Here is a 12,649-nt window from a genome sequence, read left to right as displayed (position 1 = left end):
CCCCATTTTTTCCCCTGTAACTGTGTTCCCTGTTCAAAACTAACTTCTGTTAATATACATGTAACATCTTGAAGAATCTGACTATGCCTGAGTGTTGGAATATCTAATTATTGTACTAGGATACGCTCATAAAAAAGTTTCCAGCATGAACTCAGGAGCCAGAGGGCCCTATTGAATTCTGGTTTCACCCTGCACTGCATGTGTGACTTCGGGCTAATTATTTAAAAGCTCCAGACCTGGCTTCCATTTCTGTAAACAGGGATCATAATAGATCACACCCCTACTGCATTGTTCTCGGGACCGAACCACGTGTGTTTTCTGTGTGTCACAGTATAGATAGGTGTATGCATGCAGCATATGTAAATAATTTCTAACATGCCTGTACAGAAAAGCTGAGGCTGCCTAGCTAGCTGTTAATGTCTGTCTTAGCCACTGCCTTTGGGGAAGGTTGGGCTAACGCTGGAAGAACATTAGAGAAAGACACTGAAAAAAAAAAAAAGACAGTTCATTATTTTTGCTGATTATCTATGGCATGTTTTCCTTATGTCCATTTGAAATATGTTTCACCACTTACTAATTATTTTACTGGGGGTTTTGGGATGTTGTCATGTTATTGGCATACATATGAAACTTATGAGAGCTTCTCTCAGAAGCATTTTCCTGGTTCGGTCACTGCCCATAAGGCTATTGATGGTGATTTTCACAAGTGGAAGCTTTATTCTATTTGTAAAAATTTACAATACTAGGACTGGAGAGGTTGCCCAGTTGAGCAAAATGTCTAGGAATCTGAGTCCAGTCTCCAGAATCCGTGTTAAGGGGGAAAAAGCAGGTGTGATGAGACACATTTGTAATCCTCATATTAGGGAAACTGAGTCAGAAGGATCTGGGGCTTGCAGGCCGGGCAGCCTGAGCTACTCGTTAAAATCCCGGCCACTGAGAGGCTCAGTCTCAACCTCCACCTCTCTCAAAAGATAGAGGACATGTAAAGAATCATAGCAGAGGCCATCCTGTGGTCTACACATACATGTATACACATGTGCATGCACACTTGCACATCCATGACACATTAACGGTAATAACATTTTTAATGAACTTATAGTGAGTCTCATGATTTGGAGAAGGATCTACTGCCTAGTGTGGTTCTTTCCTTTTAAATGTTTAAAGTTTTCATCTATTGTTCTTGATATTATTGTGTATGGTTTTGTGTATATGTATGTATGTACGTATGTATGTATGTATGTAGTTGTGTGAGTGTGTGAGTGTGTGTGTGTGTGTGTGCACGTGAATTCATGCCATAGTGTGATTTAGAGGTGAGACGATGACTGTGGAATCACCTCCATCTACCTTTACATGAGCTCTGGAGAGCAGACTTAGGTTCCAAGTTTCCACAGCAAACATCTTCATAGCCGAGCCATCTTCCTAGCCCCCACTTTCGATGAACTGGGGATTGAACACACGGTCACATGCATGCTAAGCATGTGCTCTGTCATTGAGCTGCAGCCCCAGGTTCTTCACTTTCTCTCTCTCCCTCCCTCCCTCCCTCCCTCCCTCTCTCCCTCCCTCCCTCCCTGTCTCTCTCCCTCCCTCTCTCCCTCCCTCCCTGTCTCTCTCCCTCCCTCTCTCCCTCCCTCCCTGTCTCTCTCCCTCCCTCTCTCCCTTCCTCCCTCCCTCCCTCCTTGTCTCTCTCTCTCCCTCCCTCCCTTCCTCCCTGTCTCTCTCCCTCCCTCCCTCCCTGTCTCTCTCTCCCTCCCTCCCTCCCTCCTTCCCTCCCTGTCTCTCCCTCCCTCCCTCCCTGTCTCTCTCCCTCCCTCCCTCCCTCCCTCCCTCCCTCTAACCTTCCCTCTCTCCCTCCTTCCCTCCCTCCCTGTCTCTCTACCTCCTTCCCTCCCTCCCTCTCTCTCTCCCTCCCTCCCTCCTTCCCTCTTTCCCTCCCTCCTTCCCTCTCTCTGTCCCCTCCCTTGTTCATGTTAGAATCAGATGTGTCCACCTTTATTTCTAGTTATTCCACAATATAATTTGTACTTGCACTTCTTAAGCCATCTGGAATTAATCTTAGTGGGGTTGGGATGTGAACTAGCTCTTCATTGTTGCTTTCCCACCGCAGTTAACCATTTCTTCAGCAGTCTTTGCTCTGGTGTTTGCTGGGAGGTAAACCAAGGTCTGGTTTAAGTCACTCTATTGTGTTTCGTGTCTGTCTGCATGCTAGCGAAATGTTAGTTTACATGATGTTTACTGTCTTTGTAATGTGTTTATGTGTGTCCCCTCCTTGCTTCATTTCAAACATTTCCAGCAATTTTTTTCCCATTAGATAAATTTTATTTCCATTCCCATTTAAAAGTCATTCTTGTTTGTTGTTGTTGCTGCTGTTGTTCTAAGGCTGAAATTAAGTGCCTATATTAATTTGTGAAGAGTTGGCATCTTTGAAATAATAAGTTTTTCTAGCCACTACACACATGATATGTCTCCTGGTTTGGGTCAAGGCTTTTAAACATCTTTCAGCAAACTTTTATAGTTTTTATTGCATAATTCCTGTGAATTCATTATTCAGTTTAAACGTAGAAATTTAATGTTTTGTTGCTGTTAGACTTTCTGCTGGATTTCTGTGACTGGGGAGAGCTTCTTATTTTTGCACTTTTATATCTCATGTATGACCCAGCCTTTTCTCTCTTTACTGAAGACACTGTCTGCTCTGCTTGAGTGTCACTTAGTTCTGAATATTCAAGGCAGGAAGTCGTGTGGTTTGCAAAGGTTTGCATACTTTCGACTCCTCCTCCTATTTGTTTTTTCCTGCTTTATTGCATTGGCTGGGACTTCTGAACCCGAGAAACAGTAATAACCACAGAGGAAATCTTCAGAGGAAGACCCAGGACATAGCCAGATGTAGCTTCTGCTTCTCTTGAGAGCCTGCCTGCTTATTCATGAAGTGTTTTGTGATGCTGTCTCTGGGCCAGGTCCTATACTGTAGACTTGAAGTCACAAGGGAGTTATAGGGGATTCTTCCAGCCTAGCATTTCTTGATCCTTTGTGGTTTAGTCTTTCTCTGTCTTGTTGTCTTTTTGAGGCCTCACAGAGAGCCCTCAGTTTTCTACTCTTCTTCCTGAAGGGATGGAGCCCAGCACAGGTCCTCTTCCCACCATATTCTTAACACCTAATATTCATGTGTTATCCTTTTATGCATTCTACTTGGCTTTAAGGCTTCATGAACTAGTCCAAGCAGAGGCCACCATATGCCTTGTTCCTGGTCACCATGGGGCTTCCTTTAGGTCACATGGGCATGTTAACTGAATAACTGGGTCTAATGTCCAAACCCTTGTCCTCAGCACACAAAGAATTTATAAAATATTGTCTATTGTTTTTCTCTCACCTTTTGTAGGCATCTAGCTGTGTTTAGCTCATGGCCCACCGGCTACAAAAGGTCAAGGAGCACAATGAATGAAGCCAACACAATTATAAACTTACTTAAAACAGGCGATTTGTGATCTTTTTAAAACCTCTTTGGTGCAGATCTCAAGTGTGAACTTTGCAGATGACAACAGGGTCTTGTGACGTCAAGTGTGAACTTTGCAGATGGCAACAGGCTGTTGTGGTGTCAAAGGGCTGAAGACACCAGAAAAGTCTCCATCCTAGAAGCCATCATTTGTCTAGGCAGGATACCTTGAGATGGCCCTCCTTGTCCTCTTCTGTTTAGCCTCGGCTTATTTGCAATCCTTTCAGGGATTTATCTACTATTAGACAAAACTCTCAGCCTTCTCCCTGCCCTCCACTTAGCACTGGGGTGTAGATCTTCACTGCACTGTGCTGAAATGTAAAGAGCTTGCAGCCAGACTTCCTGGCCCTAAATTCCTCCCACTCGCTGTCTAACCTTGGGTAAGCGGCAAACCCTTGCTCTGACTTCCTTTCCTCTTCTGTAGAATGGGGCTCATGAATGTGGCTCTTTTATAGATTTGAGGGTTAAATGAACTAGTATGTATGAAGGGATTAGAAGAACACCCACTAAAGGTTAGGCTATTGTGACTGTTCTTTCTGGAGTCTCTTCCCAAGGGGCCTGACTCCTGAGTCTTATTTTTTTTACCACACCATTCCTGGTGTTCAGTACCACGCCTGGCTTGTATTGAGTGTTAATAAATGTCCACCATATTAGTCCATCTTTGGACAGAGATTATATCCAAACACTCTTGCTGACACTGTATAGGAAAATCATCAATTACTAAGGAGCCTAGCCAGGACTTTGGGTATCTATCCGTCTTTGTGCTCTGTGAAATGGCAGAATAGAGTTCACAATGACCTATTCCTGTGAGCTTTGCGTGCCAACTCCTCTGCTGGCTGCAGACCGTGGTGGGCATGGTGGGGTGGGGAGAATCTCTATCCATTTTTGGCCACAGGAATCCTTGGCAGCTGGGTAGCCTGGCCCAGGACTGGCACTGTGAACATAAAAGGCATGGAGCAGGGCTTCTGATTTACAGAGTGTTGGGGGTGGCTCAGAGGGATGACCATAATGTCAGGTGCATCTGGAGGTGGGGTTCTACAGAAACCCCACTCCCCTGTGGTGGGAGCCCTCAGAGTGATAGAATTGAGATTCTGGAATCTTCCAAGAAGGGCTGGCCTTCCCACTGAAGCAGCTGACTGGAGGAATAATGGCATAGCTGGAGGTGGAGAACCAAGAACCTCAGGCTGTAAATAAAGGCTTTGATGTTGGCCAACCTACTTCCTACCCACTGGTTAGCCCAGGCTATGGTGGCTTCTCTAAACCCCAGTCCCTGTCATTCATTTGCAGCAGTGAAAGCGTGTAGAACTTTACCTCAGTGTACACACACTAGAAGAGCAAGCAGAGGTTCTTTCCAGCCCAGAACGACATGGTTTCTGGTGAAGGTGGACCAAGTTAGGATTTGGGAGGTCTGAGTTCTCACAGAGAAAAGACTTAATGAAAGTTAAATAGAGTTGGCCAAGTCACCCTTCCTGTGTGTCACAGCCATTATCCCACTGGCCTTCTGCCTAGAAACCCTCGAAGCCAGTCTGTGTGCGAGTGTGCATGTAAGCTACACGGTCCCCTGTTATGAAAGTGAGGAAACCAAAGCTCAGAGAGGAGAAGACCCTTGGCCTGTGGTCCTACTGTGAGCCCATGGCAGGCTCAGGGCTTCCACCCAAGACTTCTGACTCTGAACTCACTAAGGCAAGGAGGTAGAAAGCTTAGGGAGAAGGAATGAGGGTGGCTTGAAATCTCCAGGCATTCTCCTGCAAGTGAGAGCTTTCTTTTGTCCCTGTGAGATGCAGCCAGTGAGGTCTTCAGCTTTTATGCTGACCCAGGTCCAAGAGACCAGGATCCTTGTGGCAGAACCCTCTCATATTCCAGGAATGAATGGTGCTTGCTCCAAATGGAGACTCCATATTACTATCATTCTCTGGTATTCTGCCCGCATCCCACTGGTGGGCTCTCACAGACCTGAGCGTCCTGGTTTAGGGCTCCGGTCTCAGTTCTGTGTGTCTTATTCTGAATTCCTGAAAGCTCTTACTTCTGGACTCAGCTTCCTTAGATGTACTTTGGGCTGGTGGGGTTGTCTATACTCTGCCTCGGTCTAGAGTGGGAGTGTAGTGCAGTATGCAGTTAGGAATGGTCTCTGGTGTGTTGTTTGTGGGCTCCTGGTGATAGAAGAGGCAGACATCAGCTTTCTGGAAAATTAGAGTCTAGGTGACTTTGGCTGTGTCCCTTAGGACAGGAAAAACAGCAAGCAACCCATGGACAGACTGGTTCCTGACAGTGACTGGGAGTTGGGCATCTTAAAGAACACTGTCTGGTTCTGTGGTTCCCCTCAGTTGAGCAAGGGCCTGGTGGCAGGTAGTGTGAGCCATGTCTGGGTGCAGCCTGGTGACAGTAGGTGGGGTGGAGAAGGTCAGGAGTGACAGCAGACTGGGTGGACATGATACACGGTGACACCTTCTTTATGGACTTGGCTGGTGACAGGAGAGCGGGGCTTGCACTGTCTGGGACCAGATCATAGAAAACTGGGAAGCAGGAAGGAATCGGGAGTCATGGAGTCAGAGGGAAGCTATGGATGGCGTTAGAACAGGAGCATGACAGAATTGAGGGGGAGCGTTTACGTAAGTGAAAACGGGCCAACTAGGAAAGAAGACAGTGCACGCACTGTGTGGGGACACGCTCAAGGCAATGTGATGACTAAGGTGGACTTGTTTTTATTTCAGGGGCAGAAAGGGGACCCAGGACTCTCACCAGGACAGGCTCACGATGGGGCGAAGGTAGGTTTAGAAGCCCCAATACTCCACCCTCCCCAGGAGCCCTCTTGTGGGAAGAGACTACACAGGTCCCGGAATGCATGAAGCCCTGACTAGTGGAGTGGTTTGGTGTTTTCCTTTAGGGTCTTGGTCTATCCCAACACAGAGACTGTGACCATTGCCAACACCACCTCCCTAGGCTATGGCTGGTCAAACAAATGAACAGATTTGTTCTGTGGACACCCCTTGGCAAATGTCCTTTCACCGAGTGCTCCATAGCTTTCTGTGGGACTTCCTTGGTGATTGATGCCGCCATTTATAACCTTCTTGGTGTTCAGTGCCCCGGAAACTTCCAACTGACCTTCAAAGCCCTTGAGAATGCTCACTGGAGCAGAGAGACCTCACGTCTGCAGAGCGAGGGAGGTGAAAAGTCAGGGCCTCAGGATGTCCTGGCTCCCTCAGGCTATGAAGCTAAATGGGTTGCTTGTGGAAGAGAAAACACTCAAGTCAAAGGACCTCCCCTCTTCCCAAAGCAGCAGTCTCTTTGCTGAGCAAGAGTCCTGGAGGTCAAGTAGGAAGAGAGGGCCCAAACTCCAGCATCTAATCATAGGCTTCACATAGCATACTCTAGAGTCTAGGGGAGGCCATTCAGGTCTACTTGGCTTTGTCTGTGTCTGGAAGGTTAGGACTCATATCTCTGTATCTGTATCCAGCTATTAGGTATAGACACACACACACACACACACACACACACACACACACACACTCACTCACTCAGAAGGGGGGCGGGCTCCTGTTGATCTTTTCTTGTCACAGGAGGCTCACTACTTCATTACTTCAGAAGACCTGCACTAAGTGACTCAGTCCCAGGACACTGCCCGTGTTTACTCCCCGAATTCTCAATAACTCCCAGGGCAGAGAGACCTAGATTGAAAACAAGAAAGCACAGACTCCAGATCAGCATATCGTTACACAGTGACCTACGGGTCTTTCCTTTGACCCTGCATGGCAGAGCCCCCCCCCCTCGCTTGGTGACCTCCAGCCCCCAGTGATGGTGACATTGATCAGGTCAGTACAGGGTAGAGTGTGCGTTCAACCATGCTCTTAACATCAGAACACACTCTCCATATGATGTTTCTGCATAAACCCTCAACATAACACACACACACACACACACACACACACACACACACACACATATATATATATATATATATAGAGAGAGAGAGAGAGAGAGAGAGAGAGAGAAAGAGAGAGAGAGAGAGTGGTTTCAGGGATTTTGGGGGGCTGAATACTCCACCCATTCTCCTGATCCCATCTTGCCCAGTGACTGCCATTTCTTCCTTGAGACTTCTAGGCCTTATTGAACCTCCAGGAGTAGTTTCAGCCATCGCGGTGGGGGTCACACTGTCCAGTTTCTCCCCTGACTCTCTGGTCTGTGTCTTACAGGGCAACATGGGCTTGCCTGGGCTCTCCGGAAATCCAGGACCCTTGGGACGGAAGGTAGGACTTGGTTCTGTGCTTGGCCTTGGCCAAGGACTTGCCAGCAAGCTTGGCCTTCTAGCAGAAGCATTGTGGGCCACCTATGCCTCCTGGTTGTAGCTGTGTTCCCTGGGCATGGAGTCCATTGGCAAGAGATGAGAGGGTCCTGAATCCTGAGCCTGCTAGGGTTAGAAGCCCCCTTGGTGGGAAGTGAACCCCGCTGTGGATTAATGAGGTGTGATTAGAAGTTACTCTGGATCACTGTATCCCCAAGATGGGTACCCCTGAAGCATGCTTTGGATGGTTAGAGCACTGTCTGAACTGTCCCACTGGCTGAGTAGCTTGGGGCTCAGTGTCTCTCCTCTTGTGTAAGGAGGACAGAGACTGTGGTTGGTTCCTCACTGCTGTGCGACTCAGAGGAAAGGTCTGAGTTCCATCCTTAACTCTTGAGCCTGAGTCTCCTCTCACTGATGGGCTACAGGACACATTCTGCAGAGGACACACAGCCTTTGTGTGTTCCACGTGGTTGTTATGCCAGCGTGGTTGTTATAAGCACCACCTCTTCAGCCATCCTGGGTCTGCTCTTGGATGATGTTGATGGGTTTCTGCAGCTTTCCAGGCTGGGATCTCCAGACACCTTGGACTCCTTCCTTTGTCCCCAGCCAGCACCCCCCTCTCCTTCAAGATTAATTGTACCTCCCCTTGAAGTCACTCAGACTTTGGGATCAATGTGGCCATTTTTGTTATGTTCAGGGACACACGACCCATCTTTGTTATTTTCAGTCTTGAATCTTGTCTCACTAGCAGGGTGGACATTGGGTTTATAACTCTGGTTCTTCTTCCTGGTAATAATGTAGCTTGTATACAGGAGGTGTCCTGGACAGGCAGGAAAGACAGCGTAGGCCAGAGGTCAATCACTTTTGAGGAAGATTCTCTTGGTCATGAAGATGTCCAACAGTCACGTGGGCCCAGGGCTCATTTCTACTCTGGTTACCAGATGTGGCCCCAGCTGTCTGCCCCCTAGACTAGTCATCTGGTTTTCAATGGGACAGCCAGGGTGTTTACTGGCCCCAGGCTGTTCCTTAATTTGAGTGTCTCCATTACACGGGGAATTTGGAAGCTCATAGCTGTCACTCCCTCCACTACTACCTTCTGTGGCAGAACAGTCTATAACTTAAATGCTAGAGGCCAGCCTGGCCTCAGAAAAGCAGTTTTCTGGCACGGTACATCTGCTACTTAGTACCTGGCCCATGTTCTTGCGCTTTCTGGTGGAGGAGCCTTGAGTGGGAAAGGCCCCTATGTCTGACTCATAAAGCAGACCGTGGTGGTCTCCCTTTAGATGGAGTATTGAGGCAGTAGAGGAGGTGGAGGAAACACAGGCTTGTGCCTCCTCCTGCCTAGCATTCTGGGGTTCCCTGTGTTTAGCAGATGGCCAGGGATGCTGAAAGTCCCTGCTCCACTAATCAGGGTTGGACATCTTCTGAATTAAGCGAGCATCTTCAGCGGTTGGGAAATTTACCCTGCAATCCTGGCCCAGAGACCAGGTCTAAAATAGAAGCGTTGGTCTAAAACAGGAAGGCTCCATGTCACCACGTGTAGAGCACAGGCCCTGGGACAGGGACCCTCTAATAGAGGGGGTGTCACAGAGGAGAGTGAATGGTTTGCTATTCTGTTCCGGGGCTTATTCCTACAGTCAGTTCCCTATCTCTGGTGACTGCAGGGCCACTTAGCCCTGCTGCTCCAACGTGACTATGTCTTCTCCGTGGGAACCCTGAGGAGAAGGAACAGAGGTCAACAGAGATAATGTCATCTGTCTGTGGCATTACATTTTGGTCCATTCATTCATTCATTCATTCATTCATTCATTCATCCATTCAGAATGTATTGAACACCCACTATGTGCTGACCTGCCTTGAAGGGCAGAAGCATGTATTGGAGAATAGGAAGAGGCTGTGGAGCAAGTGAACAGAAGAGAGTTCTGGTTGGGAATGCCAGTGGAAAACGGGTGGCAATTAAGAGCATCAGAAGTCATGATTGGAGCCATCTTTGTCAGTAAAGTGCTTGCCAGAAAAGCCTGAAAACCTGAGTTCAATTCGTAGCACTGTGTGAGAAGCCAAACACGGTTGGATGGATTTGTATCCCAGTGCTGGAGTCGGGAAAGACCCCAGAACCCATTGTCCTGTAAGTCTGGACTAACCAGCAACTTCCAGGTCCCACTTGGATGCCCTGTCCCAAACAACAGTACAAGATGGGTGTGGTGGCACACACTTATAATCCCAGTACCTAAGAAACAGGGACAGGTGGCTCTCCGGATTTGAGGCCAGCCTGGTCTACATACAGAGCGCTAGGTTAGCCAGGGCTACATAGTAAGATCCTGTCTCTAAAATCAAATAAAATCAAGGAGGATGTCCCTTGAGTAAGGTTGATCTCTGGCTTCCATATGCATGCACGCACGTGTGTGTGCACACATTTGATCATGTACGCACAGACACACACATACACTGCAGTCTCATCCAGCCGGCAAAGGTATCCCTGTTTCATAGTTAAGAAGGCCAAGACCCAACTTCTTGTTAGCACATGGGGACTTATGCTCTGAACCCTCATTTGACCCTGGTGTTGAGTGACAGGTGAAGTCATCAGAGCTAGGAGGTATTTTCTATGATGGTGGTCCTCAACACTGCCTAGTGTTGGTGCCACTGTGGGGGTTCTAGGCTAGGCACTAGATTCAGGCAACAGAGCCGCTGAAAGGCCCCAAGTAGGTCCCACACGCAGCCAAGACCCAGAGCCACCAACTTTAGAGAGAAATCTTCCTTATGTCTTAAAGCAGAAGGCTGTGGTCTGAACCTGGGTCTTCTGACCCTCTCGAGCCCCTTTTTCTTACCGCCAGGCTGACTGAGACAGCGTCTCAACCAAGAGCAGAGGACCACTCAGTTCCCATTCAAAGGAGGCTTCTTTATGACAGGGTTCATTTGAATGGAGTGGGATGGAGTCCCCAGCTCTGCCTCCTGTGGCTGTGAATGTGGGGGAGGGAAGCCGCCTCTATATGCTGAGCTTCCACTGTCCAGTGGATGGTTGTGAAGGTTAATGGGATGTTCTGGCCCCAACACTCACACAGGGCTGGCACATGACAGACACCATATGTATTGGCTGGATAAATAAATGAATGAATGAATGGTAATGGTGGTCCTGAAAGAGAAACAGCTAAAGAATCCTTACTCATCTGGTATCATTAATTCTCTAGCTATTTCATGGCTCACCAGATAAGCTGCCCTTCCCACCCTGCATGAGGTCTGGCGGCTGACCTGGCTGCCTTTGGCTGTTGTTGTGGATGTGACGCTGCTCCCCACCTAAGACTGAAAGAAAGGTCCACAGACATACTCTGCTGTCCAGGCTGGCCTCAAAACTTACAGTGATCCTTCTGTGCCAGGGTCCCTAGTACTAGGATAACAAAGATCCAACCATGCTTAACCTCGAGAAGACAGGAGGGTTGGAGCTGCTCAAGGGTGATGCCCTGCTTAGTCCTGCAGAGCACAGGGCAGTCCCAGCCCCCAGCGTGCCCCTCCACAGCAGAGCAGGAGTGGGCGTGGCATGCATGGCCCCTTACTTCAGCCCCAGTGTCTCCAGCCTTCTGCCTCCCCGTGTTGCTCTTTACTATGCCCTTGCCCTTCTCCACATCTGTCATTAATACTGTTTGCTTCTCTTCTCAAAAACTCTCTTCCCGTTTCTCATCTTTTGAACCTCCTTGGGATTCCCGACTGCATGACGGAGTTTTTTTTCCTCAGCGCACACTGGGCGCCTCCATCTGCCCGGCCCCACCCCTCCCTCTCTCCAGTACCTCTGGCCGACATCATCAATTGATCTGTCTTGCCAAGAGCTGATAATAGACCTCTGAGTCTTAGCACTCTGTGCCAGGCAGACATGACTAATGGAAGGAAGTTGGTACGCTGAGACTCATTTCTTTTTTCAACATCGCTTCCCCAGGGTCCTCTGTGGGTCACTGGTCCTCCTGTCCCGCCCAGTTGGTCACTGCCCTTGGAAATGGGATAAAGATGGAGGACAAAGATGATGACCCCTGCCTTTCTGAGAACCAGCTGTTCTCTCAGTTGTGACACCGAATTCCAAGCTGGGCTCTTGCGACCCATTCCCACCAGCCTCGTTCCTGTTTCAGACCGTTTCTACCCCCATCTCTATTGCTCTGCCCCACTGCCCCACTGCCCCACTGCCCCACTGCCCTTCTTTCCAGTGTTCCACTCAGGATACCGTACAACCTCCCCGCAGCTGAGCTTTTTGATCTCAGGCACCCAATTTTTCTTTTTTACCAACATTCTTGTCCTTGTGCCCTTAGTGCCCCTACCCTCTTCTAAAAGGTGGTGACCTCATTGCTTTTGTTCAATGTTATGTCTACTGCTGCCTGTCCCCTGGGTTTTGGTCATGACTGAGGCTCAGCAGATGTTTGTTGAAAGAAAGAAAGAAGGAAGGAAGGAAGGAAGGAAGGAAGGAAGGAAGGAAGGACAGAAGGAAGACTATATATATGAATGAATGAGCCACATGAAAAATTCGACCTTCCTGGCCTCCCTTCCTCAACTCACCGGGTGGGTTGGATGTCCTGCGAGCTGTCTGATATTTCTAGGCAATCCACAGATTTCAGTATCCTCTAACTTTGGAGCCCATATGCCGTGCTGAGAAATCAGTTTGGGAAACTGAGGCCCAGAGAGGCTTAGTCTCATTCAGTTTCTTCCTCGTTGCTCCTCTTTGCTGGTGGGGGGTGGGCTGCTGGGGTGGCAGGTGAGTTCTGTGGGCTGCCCCACACCCCTGTAATTGCCAGGCCCTTTGGGTCCTGAGCAAGACTGCAGAGTGAGATCCCCTGGGGAGTGGGTGGGGGATCGACCTGGGTCTGACACACACTGTTTGCTATCCAGACCCCCAGGCAGTGGCAGAA

General features: G+C 48.6%; 1 protein-coding gene across 1 annotated transcript in view; it reads left to right on the top strand.

Annotated features, from left to right (window-relative positions):
* Window positions 1-12,649, top strand: part of COL27A1 (collagen type XXVII alpha 1 chain) — a gene marked incomplete at both ends in the record, with an annotated part of 113,963 nt that overhangs the window by 22,436 nt on the left and 78,878 nt on the right. The window contains 2 exons of the mRNA XM_080940188.1: window positions 6,199-6,252; window positions 7,678-7,731. Coding sequence (XP_080796314.1) covers window positions 6,199-6,252; window positions 7,678-7,731 — 108 coding nt within the window. The remainder of the gene's footprint in view (window positions 1-6,198; window positions 6,253-7,677; window positions 7,732-12,649) is intronic.

The sequence above is a fragment of the Micromys minutus genome, assembly GCF_963924665.1.
Source record: "Micromys minutus genome assembly, chromosome: 28".
Taxonomy (NCBI): Eukaryota; Metazoa; Chordata; class Mammalia; order Rodentia; family Muridae; genus Micromys; species Micromys minutus.
The sequence above is the reverse complement of the archived record's forward strand: the minus strand, read 5'-3'. Positions and strand labels throughout refer to the sequence as shown.